General features: G+C 40.2%; 2 protein-coding genes across 4 annotated transcripts; one reads left to right on the plus strand and one right to left on the minus strand.

Moving 5' to 3' along the window:
• The first annotated feature begins 1,126 nt into the window (after positions 1–1,126).
• On the plus strand, positions 1,127–12,821 carry LOC119741553 (protein JTB-like). Of its 3 annotated transcripts, none has more exons than XM_038217352.1 (5): positions 1,127–1,321; positions 6,832–7,011; positions 7,665–7,842; positions 9,864–9,946; positions 11,229–12,821. In XM_038217352.1, exons 1-5 carry the CDS (start codon positions 1,311–1,313, stop codon positions 11,389–11,391), a joined length of 615 nt encoding a protein of 204 aa, XP_038073280.1. In that variant the 5' UTR covers positions 1,127–1,310; the 3' UTR covers positions 11,392–12,821. The 3 variants fall into 3 exon arrangements, with proteins under 3 accessions (XP_038073280.1, XP_038073281.1, XP_038073282.1); XM_038217353.1 differs by having other exon boundaries at positions 1,128–1,324; XM_038217354.1 differs by having other exon boundaries at positions 1,128–1,313.
• Positions 12,822–13,316: 495 nt separating this feature from the next.
• On the minus strand, positions 13,317–19,247 carry LOC119741554 (40S ribosomal protein S17-like). The gene is made up of 4 exons (XM_038217356.1): positions 19,143–19,247; positions 16,123–16,274; positions 14,806–14,977; positions 13,317–13,641 (listed from the first exon to the last, which is right to left on the minus strand). The coding sequence occupies exons 1-4, from the start codon at positions 19,143–19,145 to the stop codon at positions 13,564–13,566; spliced, it is 405 nt and encodes a 134-aa protein (XP_038073284.1). The 5' UTR covers positions 19,146–19,247; the 3' UTR covers positions 13,317–13,563.

Raw genomic sequence — 19,247 nt, forward strand, 5'->3', positions numbered from 1 at the left:
TATTGTCAGATTGTGAGTACACAATCTACACGTACGTATGTACAAACGTACATGTATACAGTGTACAGTACACGTACACACGTGCATGTGCTGTGTATGTTGTGCCCATTCTTGAAAATCACGCATTCTCGAGAATAGGCATGCACATTCTCGAGAATGGGCGCGCATTCTTAAGAATGAGCGCTCATTCTTAAGAACGAGCACGCGTTCTTAAGAATGAGCGCTCATTCTTAAGATTGGGTGGGAATATCACGTGCACAATTTGTGAATTTTGCCCAATCTTAACAAACATTGCACGACATAATTATGTTAAATGAATTGTATAGCGGTTAAAAGGGAAACAATTCATATAAAGAGGAAACAAAATGTGCTATACTTCTGTACTCGTATAACTACGATAATTTGAATCAAATTAAACCTGTTATTATTGCTTTTTTCTGCCCACTTATGGGAAGTTTTGTAATAACGGAGGACTGGGAACTAGTCTGGGAAGTGCTTTGTTTAGGCTAGACAAGTTACAAGTCCCTGCATGTATCATATGCGTGCCACGAAAAAAAAACGATGTCCAGAAGCTGCCAAAATTGCTCTTTTGACTAGATAGAATCCAGCTCTGCGACGTTATGGTGGGATGTGAACAATAAATTGGTGGCAATTTAAATGGGAAATAGCATTAGCACTATGGGATGTCGCAGTATTCATTCTCATTCTTCACATTCTTCATTCTTACGTCCCCCCCCCCCCCCCCCCCCCCCCCCCCCCCCCCCCGCTTTTATTATCCCAAAAATCAGAATTCTTTGCACTAGTATTATTATGTCTCTTATATTTTCCCGGTCCGCCCCCCCCCCATATCAATACGCCTTTACTTATCATATCCACTCTACTTTTCAGCGCCTTGCGTTGCAACAGTATAATTATTGAGAATCAGTGAACGAGGATTCAGCTAGACTTGCCAAGCGCAGCCGGTGCTCGGCATCGACAAGACCGTTATCTTGTCGCGCATTCTCAAGAATGTGCGCTCAATCTGGAAGAGTTATTTTTTGCCAAGATTGAGCAAGGATCCAGTTGCACATTCTCAAGAATGTGCATGCCCATTCTAGAGAATGCGTGATTTTCAAGAATGGGCACAACATGTGCATAGTGCACTATCCGGCCGTGCGTGAGTCATACGAAAGTGGATGTCCAACTCATCGAACTGAAGCAAAAATTATCAGCGACAAATGGTTTACGTTCTGATAAGTTTAAGTCTGCAGAGTGCAGGTCAATGCTGATCACCACGACTACCGTTCCTTTCTCAGTCCGTGGCCGTGTGCATGGTGGGCAGGTAGTGCGTACTTTTGAAAAGTGTCTTATTACATTTTATTTCAATTATAATCCATCGAAAGGATATTTTGCCGGAGGTAATGCCGGCAAGCTAAATGTTTACTAAAGGGGTTTGCCGGCACGGCGGCAATCCATATGAACAGAGGGCGCTGTACTCTTTTGAGATTGTTATTTATTTGGGGATGGTGAAAAAAACCTTAGTAGAAATGTGGCGGGGATCGGGATCAAACCTGGGCATGCTAGTGCTGTAGCCCCACTAGTGTGGCCGTCGGTATGCTGCGCTGAACCAGAGGTTCAGCGCAGCATACCGACGGCCACACTAGTGGGGCTAGGCATGCTGGGTCTAGCTAGGATGATCCTTAGCGTTATGTTTATGCATAACAACCCGAGTCATCCCGGTCACAAGAGCCGTTGCTTATCCACACTAGTCATGCTAGTGGCACCAAATGTGCTACACAAAAGTGTTGGTGGGAATTTAAGACTAACTAAGCATAATTCTATTTTGCCGGAGACGGCAAATCTTTAGTAAACGTTAGTTTGCCGGATATGCACTGAACATGCGCAGTTACTGTTTTTTTGTACTTAAACATTTTCCGGTGACAAATTTTAGTCTGGCTCCATGCCAATATTATCGTTGTAACCTCGTATTCACAAGAAGGGATTCAGACCATTTTATAATGATAGTGGATATTTTGCCGGAGGTAATGACGGCAAACTAACGTTTACTAAAGGTTTGCCGGCGGCAATCCATATCAACAGAGGGCGCTGTACTCTTTAAGATAGGGCTGAATTATAAGATGTATTAAATTCCCACCAAAAGTTGTGAAGCACGTTTGGCGTAGTGGTTAAGCAAAAGCTATGGTGGCCCTGAGGGGACATCACACATCAAGATTTCTGCGCAGATTTCTGCAATGTCGCATATTTTATCGCACATTTCTGTGCAGATTTCTGCGATGTCGCACATTTTATCGCACATTTCTGCGCATATTTCTGCGATGTCGCACATTTTATCGCAGATTTCAGCGATGTCGCACATTTTATCACAGAAATCTGCGCCTATTTCTGCGATGTCGCACATTTTATCACAGAAATCTGCGCCTATTTCTGCCATGTCGCACATTTTATCGCAGAAATCTGCGCAGATTTTTATGCCATGTCGCACATTTTATCGCACATTTCTGCGCAGATTTCTGCGATGTCACACATTTTATCGCACACTTCTGCGCCTAGTTCTGCGATGTCGCACACGTGTGTACGTGTGTAGGCGATAAGCGCTAGCGCATGGGCGCGCGAACTATGCAATATTAATATCATGGAGGCCAGAACCCCGACATTCTTAGACCCCTTTACTTTCGGCAAAAAATAGCCAGGTGCCAGTGTGTTAAAAAGATGCAGATATTTACGATATGTGCGACATCGCAGAAATCTGCGCAGAAATGTGCGATAAAATGTGCGACATCGTTGCACATTTCTGCGCAGATTTCTGCGACAAAATGTGCGACATTGCAAAAATCGGCGCAGAAATGTGTGATAAAATGTGCGACATCGCAGAAACCTGCGCAGATTTCTGCGATAAAATGTGCGACATCGCAGAAATCTGTGCAGAAATGTGCGATAAAATGTGCGACATCGCAGAAATCTGCGCAGATTTCTGCGACAAAATGTGCGACATGGCAGAAATCTGCGCAGAATTGTGCGATAAAATGTGCGACAACGCAGAAATCTGCGCAGATTTCTGCGACAAAATATGCGACATCGCAGAAATCTGCGCAGAAATGTGCGATAAAATGTGCGACATCGCAGAAATCTGTGCAGATTTCTGCGATAAAATGTGCGATATCGCAGAAATCTGCGTAGAAATCTTGATGTGTGATGTCCCTTGGGGCCACCATAAAAAGCTCTAGTGAGCGGGATGACTCGGGTTCGATCCCGACCCCGGCCACATTTTAAGGTTTTTTTTCCCATCCCCAAATAAATAAGAATATTCTTCTTTTATTATTTTAACATGTCTCAAACATTTTATTGCAGAGTATTACATTTTCTTTTTCAGATTTGTGGCTCTGGAGGATTTTTTTTAAAAGGGAAATAAAGTCCGAAATTATAAAATGGTCTGAATCCCATCTTGTGAATACAAGGTTACAACGATAATATTGGCATGGAGCCAGACTAAAATTTGTCACCGTAAAATATTTTTAAGTACAAAAAAACAGTAACTGCGCATGTTCAGTGCATATCCGGCAAACTAACGTTTACTAAAGGTTTGCCGTCTCCGGCAAAATATCCACTGCCTTTTAAAATTTTTCGGACTTTATTTCCCTTTTAAAAAAAATCCTCCAGAGCCACAAATCTGAAAAAGGAAATGTAATACTCTGCAATAAAATGTTTGAGACATAATAGAAGAAGAATATTCTTATTTATTTGGGGATGGGGAAAAAAACCTTTAAAATGTGGCTGGGATAGGGATCGAACCCGAGTCATCCCGCACACTAAAGCTTTTGCTTAACCACTACACCATACGTGCTACACAACTTTTGGTGGGAATTTAATACATCTTATAATTCAGCCCTATCTTAAAGAGTACAGCGCCCACTGTTGATACATGTATGGATTGCCGCCGGCAAACCTTTAGTAAACGTTAGTTTGCCGTCATTACCTCCGACAAAATATCCACTATCTAATTTTAACATGTCTCAAACATTTTATTGCAGAGAATTACATTTTCTTTTTCAGATTTGTGGCTCTGGAGGATTTTTTTTTAAGGGAAATAAAGTCCGAAATTATAAAATGGTCTGATTCCCATCTTGTGAATACGAAGTTACAACGATAACATTGGCATGGAGCCAGACTAAAATTTGTCACCGGAAAATGTGTAGGCTAAGTACAAAAAAAATAGTAACTGCGCATGTTCAGTGCATATCCGGCAAGCTAACGTTTACTAAAGGTTTGCCGTCTCCGGCAAAATATCCACTGCCTATAATTTTGCCTCAGAGTTAGCTTGATTTGTTGTTGCAGCGTAAACTAGGAACCAACGGATTTGTAAATTCGGTGCGCCGAAACTAGGAATTTCAATTTTGGTATCGCATTTGCAAATCCAGTGCGGTACCATCTCGTTCACAAACATATAACATGGCACGGCCAGTAAAACAAGGATTGCTTTCATTACTATTTATTTATGGAAGGCCCCAAAAATTAAGTAGGTCTATTGGGTGTTATGTTAAGAAAATCTGGGTAGTTTGGTCAAGTAAAACTATTCTGAGACTGTACATGCTGAATGATCACTTGTATCGTCAGACCCCCTAAAGCTACGCGGTCCTTTTTCTACGCATTCGCATTTACCTTCAATTTGTGTGTGACAATGCGCGCAGGTATGCAAGCGTTACCTGCGCAGATAATGGAGAGTCAAGGAGCAATGAACAGAGTCGGCCAATTTACCACGCCGCCATGATGTACTAATAGACTTCTTGCCAGAATAAGCAGAAAAAAAATCGCCGGTGCAACCGAGTATTAATCACGATTTTAGTTAAAGACATGAAAGATGTTTCCCCGTTTGGGTTTCATTCTTTGCAGTGCTATGCGCCTATCAATTGTGGCACCATTAGATTAAACAGTGACATTAGAGTACATAGGGGGCCTAGGCCTCTAGGGAACCCACTTAAAAATCGCTTCCTTGTTTGAAGATTGACGGGTCATTTTGCATTAATAGTATGTTAATCGATAAGTGTTATTAAACAAATATTCAAACAAAAACAAAAACAGTCAGTTACATGTACTTCTAATAAAGTCTGATGAACATGGGCGTCACTTGCCTCCTCTGGAAAAGCAAACAAAATAAAAATAGTTTCAATTGGTTGGGGGATGTCCCTGCCCCCTCGAAAAATGATAAATCGAAAATACGCTTGAAAAGTAATTAATAATAAATACCTTGGAGAGGTGGTGGCTTCTGATTGGTCGAAACTCGATCACGTGGGGGGTGTATTAACAGTGATATAAAGACCGGCTTCAAAGAACAAGCAAAAACATGGCCCCTGAACCAGCATTGATCCAGCCCCATGCAAGACAATGATTGGCCAAATTTACAACAGTCCTACGGCAGCTTGTAACAATACAACACTGCACATGCGCTCAATCACCTTCGCGTGAGACTTACGCGCGCGTACGCAACACAGTTGCTATGGGTGCGCGCATGTAAGGAAGTTTTCAAACGACATCCTACAGCAGTATACTGAGGATGAAAAAAGAAGTTCATTGCCTGAACGTCGTTTTTATGCAGCGATGAAGACGTAGTCCAATGCAGCCTGGGCCTGGCTATGGTGGTATATAACAACCCATATTGAAGAGACAGGGTACCACACATCAGCTAAAATATGGCCCATCGCCATGAACATGAACACAAAAAAGTCTGGAAATTATCGCCCAGAGAAAAGTCACAAAATTGGAGCATTTTAACTGTTATTTCATTAAAAAAGTATTTATTAATGGAAATCGAGGTCCATTAACAGCGGTCACCCCCAAACTCAGTCATTATCACGCAGTGAAGACCGGATCCTCACACTGTTATTCCCTTATTGCTGATTTTTTCGGCAAGCAGTTGGACAATGTGCAGAAAAATAACGACGTAATTCCAACAGGTATTCCAAAATTAACAATATCTTTCATTTCTTCTACATTGTTCTACGAAAAAATCCACTTCTTCCTTTGTAAGTTGACTACAACGCAAGACCATAAGTGGACTTTTTGTTTAAATGTCGGCAAGACCTTGAACAGAATGAATTCCCAATTTCGTTGCAACAAATTCCCCCCTTTTTGCCCTACTATATTGCCAATGCTTTTAAGCAGTGTCAAGACCCTGCATGAGTATTACGTTTGCAACGGGGCCGTATCATAAGTCCGACGCCTCATAAGTCCGAAATTTCAGACTTATGAGGCGTCGGACTTATGAGGCATACAATTTATTTATTCCGCCTCATAGGTCCGACGCCTCATAAGTTTGACAACGGAAAAATGAGGCGTTTAATTTGTCGGACTTACAAGGCGTCGGAGCTTTGAGGTGTCGGACCTATGAGGCGTCGGACTTATGAGGCGTCAGACCTATGAGGCGTCGGACTTATGAGCGGACCCCGTTTGAACGTGTGCCAGATGATGGGAAACCTTAAGGACAGCACTTAATACTTTTCTTATTTTGTCATTTTCTATGAAACTGTACTGCCACTAAAACAAATTACGTTAAAAAAAAAAGTCATTAAAAAGACCTATAACTCATGGGTGTTGCCAGGAGGGGAGCAAAGCACATTATTCTCTAGCATATTCTCAATTTATCTTTTTTTAAGGGTGGGTGGGGGGACATTATTTCAGAAACATACTCACGGCACAAAGTACAATGCAGGCCTACATTGTACAACCATGACAACAGAGCCATGGTGAAGTTTTTACTCCTGAATACAGTAATAGTGAAAGTGGAAGTTATTTTATTTATTTTGAAACTGGTACTGTATCATTTTTTCCCTTCAATAGGAACTGTGTTCAGCACAGTTACATGAAATATTTGAGGCAATATCAAACATCTTCAGACCTTGAGAGCAACATGGAGCACTTGCGGCATCCGTCCTGTTCCATGGAGAGCAACCAAAGAAAAGCACAATGTCGACTATCGGCTGCCATTTTATTGCTCTGTACTATCACAAACTCATGGGGGTGAGTGTCCTATGGTTCAGTAGAATAACAGTTTTGTGCTGACCCTGCAATTTTCCCTGGCAATCTAGAATCAACCAAAGGCACAAGAAGTTAAAAACCCTTGGAAAGAACAAAATCACATTTTCCCAACAGTGTATCAAAAATTAATCAAAAACTAACACACATGTATGTAATTGAAAACATACATACATTGTACATGTATGTAATTGAAAACATACATACAATGTATATAATTGAAAATTACATGTTTTCTTCTTTGATGGTTAGAGATTGCTTGTGTGACAGGACGATGAGATGTGCAATCTTGCGCATGTTTCAATGCCAGTCATGCACTTATAATTACTTCATACAATGTGCGTGTTGTTTGCAAGGCCACCATTATACATGTACACGTGCAAACTCACCCTAAGAGTGTTGAAATTCAAACAGACACATTGTGAAATATTATTTCTTTTTCAGAGGAGGAGGCGGATCAGGTTGGTGGTCTAGTGTGCTATGATTCAGTGAGAATTTTACAAACTCGTCCAAACCAAGGTTGCTAAGATTTTTAAGACCAACCCCAGATTGGAATAATTAATGAAATTGTCCAATTATTCAAATTGCTGTAATTCTTTTGTATGATGCACCTTTTTTTAAATTTTAATATCAAACAGCATGGATACTGCCAGAGAATATGGGAAAGATGCTCTGGCAGTGGACGGAGCCGGAACAAACGAGGATGTCTTGAAACTCCTTGACACCAAGACACCGGCTTCAAGCGAGGTTCCATGCTGGATGACGGAGTCATTTACCACCCAGGGCCCGTGCCAGGCTTGTGATGAGCATGCAATGGTATGCATTAACTGCAGTGTTGTAGTCCAGTCCGTCACAAATCCAGTCACGAGTCTTGTCACAAGTCAAATCATAACTCCTTTCACAAGTCCAGTTACCTAACAGGGAAAGGCCAATGACAAAGGAATGCTTTTTAGTCAAGTGGCTTAAATCAGATTTTTGACAAGATCGTGACCAACTGGTCCAAAGCACCAAACTTGGCAGATAGATTCTTATACATGTTATAGCCCTAAAGAACATTTTTTTGGAAGGGGTGATACCTGAAATTCTTTTTGGAGGGTTGCCTAATTTGCATAAATCGCAATAGCTGCCCTGTAATATATGTATTCCCATACTTTGGTATATTAGTTTGTTTTTTTTTTGAAAAATCAATTTCGGAGATTCTACTTACCCATCCTTAAAGGGAATATACAACATTTGCAAACATCGAAAAATAAAATTACCAAGTTTTTACGAAATACCTTAATGGGATGTTGGTAAATGACAGTCTAAAGCATCCTGTAAAATTATGGCATCTGGTATACTGTCATTTTCAAGAAAAGTGGTATTTTTGTATCAATTTCCAACGCTGATCGGCCGATCAGCGTTGGAAACAACTGGCTTTTTTTCAAATACTGGCCCCAATTGACCATTGCACTTGTTTGCAATCGATTACAAATCTATGAACGGGTACGAGCCAGCTAGACTGGTTCCCTGACCTTACAATTCCCCAATGTATGTAAACTGCTCTGTTTCTTCTTATATGGAGTCAGGGAACCAGACTACAGGAAAATGATCGTTTTTCTTGGTTTTTCTGGCATTTTCGAACCCAAAACCTCCAAAAAGTCAGTGTAACTATATTTGCTTTATATTTCCAACCCCCCAATTCCATCCATTTCTGAAAATTACAGCAAAAGCAAATGATGTATATTCCCTTTAAATAACATTTTATGAAGCAAATAACTGACTGGATCATTATGAGGATGATGAAAGATCCAAAATGGCAGGCCTTATCTTAAAGTTGCACGCATTTATCGATTCCCCAGATTTCATCAAGAAGTCTTGCCAAACTCAGTATTGATGATCTTCAAATTCACAAAGTTGCTCATTGGCACAATTACCCTAATAAGACCATACGGAAAATCAAGTGAACAATGATAACATTACGATACTTAGCTTAGAAAACAAAAAAGGGGGGGGGGGGGGAAAGGTGGTGTCCGTAAATTTGGCTAAAATTAGGAAGGGTTGCCTAACCTGGGGGAGTTGAACAGGTTTAAAGAAATCCCCAAATTTACCTGTAAAAACATTTTGATGTAGAATTATTATAGGCTTATACAACCATAATCTCTTATTTTGTGGGATTTCTTCGAACTTGTTCAAGGCTTCCACATTAGGCAACCCTTCGCCTAATATATAGCTCGATTCATGGATACCTTCTTTTTCCCCTCCCCCCCCCCCCCTCCCCCTTTTATTTTTTTTGCTTTCTGGGCTAAATATCTAGATGTTATCATAATATTCCAAAATATGGTAATAAATATGTTGCAGAGAGGTTATTTACAATTTATGCAAATTATGCACCCTTCCCAAAAGTATTTCAGGTGTCACCCCTTCTGAACATCTTCTTTGGGCTATAAAATTCTATCTGCCAAGCTTGGTGCTAATTTGACCACTCGGTTACGATTCCGACCATATGCCACCTGACTATTTGTTACAGTTCATTTGAATAGCTTGTGACTAAACTTTTGAAAGAGTGGATTACGTGTGCCGGATTTGTGAAGACTCGTGAGGAATTGTGATGGACTCGACTACAACACTGATTGACAGTTACCCTCCAAGACTTTCAAATCTACCAGATTATTTTTCGAACACTAAATACTGAAATACTCCTACACAGGGAGCCTGCTTTTTAGAGGGTGTGTTTCAGTGTAATGATTTGAGCAAAAAGTGTCATAATTAGAGTCAGTTTCTTTTGTCCTTAAATTAAACTGTATTCTAAGATACCAATTGTATTGTTTTACTTTTTAAATTTCATCTCTGCTCAGAAATATGCAAGCTACTGTTGTAATGAGACTGGGTTTCGACAACTTGTTCGTTGTGAATCATCTCAATCTCCAGTTTACAAAAGGTGAGACACATATCTTTCCTTGTGTTTTTAGGGAGATGTACTATGTTAAAGAACATCACTACCTTCTACATATCCTGCAAGGTATCCATAGGGTGTTATTGTCTGTGCTGTAAACACAACTTAATAATGACCAAGTTTAATAAAGGAAAAATGGTGAACTTGTGATTACATTGTGACGTGCATGTACATGTACCTTGCACTCATTAAAGCGCAATCATGATAGCAAAATTATGGTTAAACATCCGTGAAACTTCACTCTCCTGGTTCGCTTCTGTTGACTACCAACCTTGTTTTAGCCTAGTCCCCAACAGTAGACTACCTTGGTCACCTATGTGTACATTGAATTTTCATCAGAGATGGTCATAAAGGGTAAACTTAGAAAAATTGGCTTCATCTCAGCTTTGGCTTCAGACTCATTTTGAAGCCTTTAATGTCCAAACCAAACAAAACTAATCCTGAACTTTGGACTTGAGCATGTGATATTTCTGAATCTGAAAATGTATGCATGGTACCCATATTGAGCCAGAAACCCCGTAATGAGGCCGTTTCTGAATCACTTGGCTGCAGCCATAAATCCCACACAATGACACAAGTCTAGAACAAGTGGCTAGTCATTAGCTTCCACAGGTGATTGCGTTATTCCAGGCAGAAGCGAAGTGATTTTGTATAAGGCCATATACTTTAAAGCTACAGTCCATCATTTGCAGCTATCCAAAAATTAACTGAAGAAATTTTGTTGAAAAGTATACTTAGTTTAAAGATAGTAATTTGGACTAAACTCACTGTGAAATTATTCTTTCTGGCAAGCTGTCCTTTTGAAAAAAAACAATGAAAGAACACCATTTGCAACCGTGCGTCTAAACTTGGAAATTTGTTAGTAGATGGTTTTAAATTCGGCGAAATGCGCACAAGCGTCGACACGAGACACACGTGTGTGTGTGGTTGCTATAATTCGTCGGTTCAGTGCGAAACATTGTGTAGCTGCAATTTGCCAATTGAGAACATTTACCAGATGCTAAATTCGATTCAAAACATGACTCAGCAACTTTTGATTTGAAATCAAAATCCACAAAAATTGTTTTTCTCAGAATATACAGCATGTTCAGCACCCTTTAGATTTTTTGCACTTTTGCTTCTTCAAACGAACATAATGCACAAATTACAAATGATGTACAATGTACCCTACCTTTAATAGGGTTTGTCATGTTTGCTCTGTAGCCCTCTGTTGGTTAGAAAGAGCCATGCAATAAATGTTTCTGCTTTCTATCTCACGTGCACACAGTTGCCCCAAAAGCAAGTGGGCCATGGAGAAGAGTTTCTGGACATTTGAAGGCGTCATGCTGGCTGTGGGCTTGTCCTCTTTTGTTGTCGTCATGTTCAGGAGGAGGGCCCTAGACTGGGAGGCCCTACAACGGGTCAAGAAACAAATAGCCAACTCCGTTTGAGATGGGCTTCATCACAAGTTGTGGTGGAAGGAGAAGACTTTTGAAGCCTTGTACCTAGGACCTGTTATGTCATGAGCCCTGGTACCAGCTGATATTTGTAGCACTCACATTGGGCTATTTGTTTGCCCAGTTTATAGCAAATTATCTGACGAACTTTGGCAATATCCTCCCACCTCCTCATGCTCAAAGCAGACATTTATGATTATCAGGGGTGAAATGAAATGTTTTCCAGATTTTTACAATCCCTTTTAAAATCTGGGATTTCTGGAATTTTACTATAAAGGTCCCATCAACTTTTATGAAGTACAAAAAAAATGGGCATTATCGGGGTTGTCCTTTGCATATACATGTATACAAACATACTTGTATATTGCTTCCTACCGGTAAGTTCCTTTGGAGATTTCACAGCCCCTAAAACCCTCTGCCCATTATTTCATGAATGTCATTTCCTTCCCCCCTCAATCCCATCCCTAGCCCTGTAGCATTTCCAAAGAGGGCTCTACACTCGTATTCCCCATGAAATACCAGACTCGTAGAAATGCCTTGATGCCCATTAAGTCTTTCAGATTTGAGACAGATGGTATTTCTAAGGAGCAAAGTTGGGTTCACATACACATAGTTACACCTGTTGCGTGGGAATTCTGGATGAACACTGCAGATATTTGCGGGATGGGAAGGCCAACCTTGTCCCCAGGGTTTGATTTAATGTCAACCTCGTTTCTAATAGTAACCCCAGGGTGGGAAACTGTCTTCCTCCCTTTTCCATTTTGCTACAATGTACATGCATTAATATGTACACGTTATGTGATACTGCTGAATAAGACTGTAACATTTTAACTTGGAAAAAAAAAATTATATTCCGAGCTGCCACGAATTACAAAAACAAATGCTTTTTTTAAAGCACTGCCAGGCAGCGTATTTTTTCTTTTTGGCAGCATACATCATATTTTAACCAATCACATCACGCACCCTAAAATGAATATTTATCAGTGTGGATCGAAGACACTTCAGTTCTCGTAGTGTTTTCCCTTCAAGTAAACTTATCCCAACCAATAAAAATATTTGATGACAAATTGAATGAATAAACATTGAACTAGGTGAATAATCATGATCTATTTACGATGTGTGCTGCAAATAAAAACACCCCTGCCAGGCACCAGACTAGTCCTAATTTGCATATTCAAGCAATGTTTTGAATATGTAAATCAACCAATATCAAGGCGAGAGATCAGGTAGTGGTGGGAACGTACTCACTAATGCTCGTCACCATGGGAACGAGGTTGGGGGAGATGCGGAAAGGAATCCAGACTCCACATTTACGTCTAATGAAATTTCATTTTTGGGACAATGTACGAGTGAATTATTTGGGAGAATGTTGATTTTTCTGAGCATGAACATATCAAATTAATTCTGAAGTAAATTTCAGTTATGCCCAATATTTTACTTTTTTCAATCTTGGATCACAGTGCATTTGTGAAATGTTCTTCCCACACTTACAGATCCGATGTGTATAACGTCTAGTGAGTGGGGTGAAAACAGCCAACTGCTGTTTACTCCACATTTGTATTAAAATGGATGAAATTATTGGTAGTTAAGCCTTTTGTAATGGAGGACCAGACCTCAAATGACCAATCTAATTCATGTAAATGTCAAAAACTAAGTACCTTTTGATCTCTGTATATAGTGTACATTAGGCTTTTTGTATACATATACCTACACAATTACGTGTATGATGCAACTATGATGAATCTAGATTCTTGCGACATGTGGATACCTTTAGTTTAGAAATCGAATCTAATAAATGTCAAATTTGATGATTAAAAACTAATAACTTTCCTTTCTTACTTTGTGCATTTGTTTTGCTCATGCTCAACCTCTCCTACAGACAGAACACTCACCAAGACTATAATGAATAAAACAACAAGTTCTTTTTTGAGCAATGTTTTATTGATCAAACATGTTCCCTTGGTGTTTACAGTTTAAATATTTTACCACCTATCTCATGGTAGCTGTGAAGGGCCAAACTTAATTCAACTCTCACACATTGGTATGGCAGCCCTTGTTTCTTGCTAGGATTATCCCCATTTTTGTGAGTCTGTTTAAAGTGATGCCCGTTTGTATTCTAGTCACATTGGGTGTGGCATCTTGATTAGTGGAGGCGGCCTGGCATTCTTAGATTCGTTGAGAAGGTGCACGGAAGCCAGGTGCAACGGGCTCAGTGACCTGCAAGTTCTGTATGGTACCGAAGTCCTGAAACGAGATTGGAATGAAGGGGATAATGAGCAATAGATCATGCAGCACAATTAAGTTTTAACTTCTTAACCCTGCCAAGTATGCAATATGCAGTATTTGGATGGACTGAGGTCTGTACATCCTAGAAATGATGACTTTACTTTCTAGTGGAGCTCCCCAGTTTTATATTTATTTATAATCACAATCGTATTTATTAGACCAATTCACAGCTGAAAGCTGAATTGCATGGTTTTTACATGAACTTAAATAGAAAATTAAACACAAGAAATTCTTGGAATTACAAATAAATAAGAACTTCAAAATTAAAGAAACAAACAAAGATATAACCAGCAATAAGAATTTTTATGGACCCCTTTTGCATGATTTTTAGATAGTTATTCTGATTTGATAAATTAATTTGTTTTTGAAATCTGGTTCAGAAGTTTTGTCAGAGAGGGTATTGCAATAATTGCCATACCTTTTGGTTTGTGATGAGGAATCTGGTAAATGTTTTTGTTAAATACAAAGAATGGTTTAAGATACACAGATAGATGTTTGGAAGATTCAGGATTGTTCCAAACAAAAATAGCAAATGCTTAAGTTAGGGTTCATGACCTAGACTCTTTAACACATCTAAAAAGCTGGACTGCTGCTCATGTAGCTTATTTCTGAATGTTGAAGACTATTTCTGAATGTTGGATAAAGGTCATTATGAGGTGTAATCTCTCTTATGATATGAACATAATCATTTACCACAGCAACGTTACTTTGAAGTGCATAGAACTTATTCCTTGTGAAGTTGAATTGGTTACATGTAGGCCTACTCCAGGGAAATTCCCTCCCCCCCCCCCAAAAAAAAGAGTCGCAAGTTTGATTTCAAAATTGGAATTGATTCTACTTATTTTGGCCTGAAGTCATGTGAGCCGTTTTGAAAGTGACAGATGATGTCCTTTACAACTCACTATTCCGATTTGTTAAGCCATGCCTTATGATGCTTTGACCAATCACAGCCTTGATCAATGTCCGACGTGTGCACAAGAGTCTGACATGCGTGCACACGCATATGATTCAAATGGCTGGAAAATGCAGTGTGGCAATGAAAAGATGCACATGTAGTTTCCCCACGTGCCCAGTGGGTGGAGCTAAACAGATCGGTCTATTGCAAAAGGTTATAAAACCTACCAGGACTTTGAGCATTTCCTTGGTGTCAGGGTCCACCTCGATGATGTCTTGCTCAATGGCTGAGATCTCAGGGACGTAGTTGTCTCTCCTCTCTCTCTCCTCCTCCTGCAACTTGATAGAGATGCCACGGACAGGGCCAGCCTGGATGCGCTTCATCAGATGGGTGACAAAGCTGTCAACAAAATAAAGATAGTGAAGTAACATTTACTACCAGGACTTGACGTATTTTATGTAAAATCCACTCGGCAAAAAAAAGGTTAACATACCAGAAATATATTTACTGGACCAGCGTACAGTTGCAATGTGGTGTATGTATTTTAAACAACGTTCTCTTTCATTGATAAAACAAATCATTCAGACAGGAGAAACACTTAAGCCGTGTTCCCATTGGACTTTTTTCCACAGCCACACGATGACGCGGAAACTTGCTGCAACATTCCTTTGCAAGAGTCTTCCATGTGTTCCCAATCAGATTTTGTTTTAACACTGACGGGTGATGTGTACAATAACCTTATGGATAATTTTTGCGCACTAAAATAGTCGGCTTACTGTCCGAAGCGACACGACGCAATGCTGATAGTGTGGGGTAGGGAAAATGACTTCATATGATTTGTAACGGCAATTTGGGAGACAGTGCAAACCACTTCTTGTTTGTGCTGAAAGAATTAAAATTCTCCGTCTGCCTTCAATGTCATCAAACCCAATAAAATTTCTCAAAAAATTGATCAAATCTGCCATGAACTCGAGGAGCGAACTAAAAACATTTCTGTTTTATCGATCGGGCCATGTTGTAGGCCGCGTTGTATGACCAATGTGTAGTTACGGGCCCTGTTCCTACGGGAGAACAAAAGTCCACATTTGGTTATTTGACTCATCAACTATCAGCAATATTTCAACCAAGAAGGGCTTATCGACGGCAGGGTCTCGATTTTTTTAAGGGGACGAATTGTGTAGAATGATAATAAAGAGCACTGAATGCAACACGAAATAAATATCGCGACACACTGTGAATTAACGAAGCAAAGTGCTGATTTGCATAACCTGAACACTGCTTTAGACAATCCTTACTTTCCAGAGTTTCAAATGGAATGAACAACTAAATACACAAATGCATGTACACCAATAATAAAATGTGTAATAATGTTATGTACCTCTTCAATACCATACTGCATGTTCCAGGCATGTGAGTCATACCCACGGCCACCGTGCACGCATGTCAGACTTTCATGAATCCATGTCGAACATTATACATGGCTGTAATTGGTCAGAACATCATAGGGCAGGGCTTATAATTGATCAGTCTATCACTGAACTCACCCAGCAATCTTATTGCGTAGCTTCTTACTGGGGATGATGGCAATCTCTTCACATACTCGTTTGTTGGTGTGGAAATCCAAGGTCAGCCGGGTGTAGTATTTCTCAATGATCACCCTGGCTGCCTTCTTTACGGTCTTTGTCCTCACGCGCCCCTGTCAAGATATAAACCAAACTGATAAAAACTTGTATACAAATGAAGTAATAGATGTTTTCATCAGCTGACTTAGCTCTCCACCTAGTTTGATTTGCAAACAAAACATATGTCACTGAATTGCGACACATTAAGTTTGGCTAGGGGTAATTTAGAAATCACAGAGACAGCGAGTTAGCGCAATACAATACACTACTCGTTATTGTATTGGTAAGTAATTCATCAAGCACAATGAAAATGTCAACCCAAACTCAAAAAGTCAGCGCGAAATTCTTAAAAGTTACTCGAAACTCGAATTCAACTTGAAAAGTAAAAGCAAACGCTAAACTTGAAATCAACTCGAAATTCAAAAATTCAACTTGAAACTCAAATGCCAACCCAGAACTTAAAAAGTCATTGCAAAATTGTAAAAGTCAACTCGAAACTCAAACTGAATTCGAAACTTGCAAATTTGACCCAAAATCGAAAAGCCTACTCGAATATCAAAAATCAACTCAAAACTAGAAACTTGAAAAAAAAAAGGAACCTTTAGCAATTACACATGCAAACACAAGCTTTGATATGGCTTTGTATACCGGCACACATACATACCGGTACATGTATGATGTAGAGCCTAATACAATCCACATTGTTCTGTGCATTGTACATATACATGTATGTACATGTTCTGCGGTACTGCTGCGGTAAACTACATGTACACAGACTGTGATCATCATCACATCGGTAATCGTGTAGTTCTGTGTTTTCTCATACACAGAACAGTCCATTGGCCCGACGGCTGTTGGATGTCCTACTCAGCACAAATAATCGAGACGCCCTGTAATTCGCTCTACTGATCTCCCAAATCCTAATTTTAACGGCCATAATCCAGGCGCCAGCTCTTCATTTGTGATTTGTGTGTACGTTAAAGAAAGGGGATTCTTTTGGTCAGGGAACCAGACTAGTTTTACTGTACTCAGCCACCCGCTGTGAACTTCCCTTCCGTTGGCAAATTGATTTTTAATAAGAGACAAATTTCTCCAGAATAAAGCACGGGTCAGTCCTAATTTGGGCCAAAAATTAGGATGCATAAGCAAGTAAATCCAAATGCCGAGTAGTACAGGCATGAAACTGGAAATTCACAAAAAAAGAGGAAATTCAAATCTTTCCAAGACTTTGTACAGTGTTTTTCAATTTTAATGGCACACAAAGGAAGTAAAAAAAAGAGGAAATCCTACCCTCCGTTTGTACGGAGGGTACCATAGTTCTACGCTCCACTTAGTAGAGCTAGTTCAAAAGCATAGGCTATACAAAATTTGTTGATGCTTGTCATGCTTGTTGACGACCGTTGAGGCTTGTTGACGCAGTTTAGTAGGACCGCACTGCGCAATGCGTGCTAAGATAAAATAAGCAGATGCACTTCTACAGAAATGGCCGTCATTGAACGAGCCCTATTTTCAGGTCGCGTGTACGATGTTGTCGTCGCGCCGTCGAAAGTGTCAAGTGTCATCATCATTTTACCCCAAAATTTCCCTCCAAAAATCTAAACCCTGCCCTTAGTCCGAGTAACTTGGACCCAACTTATCGCCTTTTTTAACATTTGGACATGGTCTGGCGATAGTAAGGTCCAAGCTAATACCGAGACCTAGACAACACAGTCCCAAAAACCAACATTTTCCAACAAAAAACATCAGATTTCACCTTCAAAACGGCCTCCAAATTACTAGATATGTCACCTGAGGTACAAGTAGACATAGATGATTAAGATGGTTGTACTTAAGTTTACTTACGATCCGGAAAAAAAGGGAAATTTTCCGTTCAATTCTGAAGACCCCCTCTCTCTAGGTTGTCGTTGTTGTGCTCACGTTCAAAACTGCATGATAATGGCGTCTGACCTCGACCTCATGCAAATGTCTGGACGGCGCGCTTGCGCATAATGCACTGCATGCACGGCAGATTCCCCTGCGCCGCGCCGACGACTGTTTCCTGATGTAGAGTGCTGTGTAAGTTCGCGGTACGCCTAGGAGTCGCGCTGGCTAGCCAGGCGCATGGCTGGCGCTCTACATCAGGAAACAGTCGTCGGCGCGGCGCAGGGGAATCTGCCGTGCATGCAGTGCATTATGCGCAAGCGCGCCGTCCAGACATTTGCATGAGGTCGAGGTCAGACGCAATTATCATGCAGTTTGAACGTGAGCACAACAACGACAACCTAGGGCTAGGCAGAGGGGGTCTTCAGAATTGAACGGAAAATTTCCCTTTTTTTCCAGATCGTAAGTAAACTTAAGTACAACCATCTTAATCATCTATGTCTACTTGTACCTCAGGTGACATATCTAGTAATTTGGAGGCCGTTTTGAAGGTGAAATCTGATGTTTTTTGTTGGAAAATGTTGGTTTTTGGGACTGTGTTGTCTAGGTCTCGGTATTAGCTTGGACCTTACTATCGCCAGACCATGTCCAAATGTTAAAAAAAGGCGATAAGTTGGGTCCAAGTTACTCGGACTACCCTGCCCTCAGGCTCTAGTCTACGAGTTCGAGTAGACATACCTGTTTAGTGAGAATGTCGCCAACTAGTTTGGGAGGTCCAATTATTTTAAAGTGGATTTTGTTCCGTAATAGGAACCGGGCCCTACACTACACAATCGCCCAATTATCAACATAACTAATCGTGTCAATATGATATACATGTATTTTGCGTAGGCCTTGGGAATTTTGAGCCTTGGCCTACTTGTGATTCAAGTTTGCAGCGTAATAATCAAAATATTAAACGAATAATTGAACCAGCTGATAAGTAAACTATTTTAGTATAATATCAATGAGTAAAATTGTTCATTTCTAACGATATAAAGGAGATGAGTATGGATTTATTTGAAGGTTTATTTCTTCCTCACCATCTTGATTTTTCAAGCAAATAAAAGAGGCCGAATGCTTGGGTACGGTGTCTAGACGTCGACAATGTTATTCACACACGTACACGCAGCTCAGACGTACAAAAA

Source organism: Patiria miniata, unplaced genomic scaffold, assembly GCF_015706575.1.
Source record: "Patiria miniata isolate m_02_andy unplaced genomic scaffold, ASM1570657v1 HiC_scaffold_5, whole genome shotgun sequence".
NCBI lineage: Eukaryota > Metazoa > Echinodermata > Asteroidea > Valvatida > Asterinidae > Patiria > Patiria miniata.

Excerpts from the sequence above, each read along its gene's own strand:
- LOC119741553 (XM_038217352.1), top strand. Across the intron at positions 7,012-7,664 it reads ACTATCACAAACTCATGGGG|CATGGATACTGCCAGAGAAT; the intron begins GTGAGTGTCCTA and ends AATATCAAACAG. Across the intron at positions 9,947-11,228 it reads CAATCTCCAGTTTACAAAAG|TTGCCCCAAAAGCAAGTGGG; the intron begins GTGAGACACATA and ends ACGTGCACACAG.
- LOC119741554 (XM_038217356.1), bottom strand. Across the intron at positions 14,978-16,122 it reads CTACGCAATAAGATTGCTGG|CTTTGTCACCCATCTGATGA; the intron begins GTGAGTTCAGTG and ends TTTTGTTGACAG. Across the intron at positions 13,642-14,805 it reads AGGAAATGCTCAAAGTCCTG|GACTTCGGTACCATACAGAA; the intron begins GTAGGTTTTATA and ends ATCTCGTTTCAG.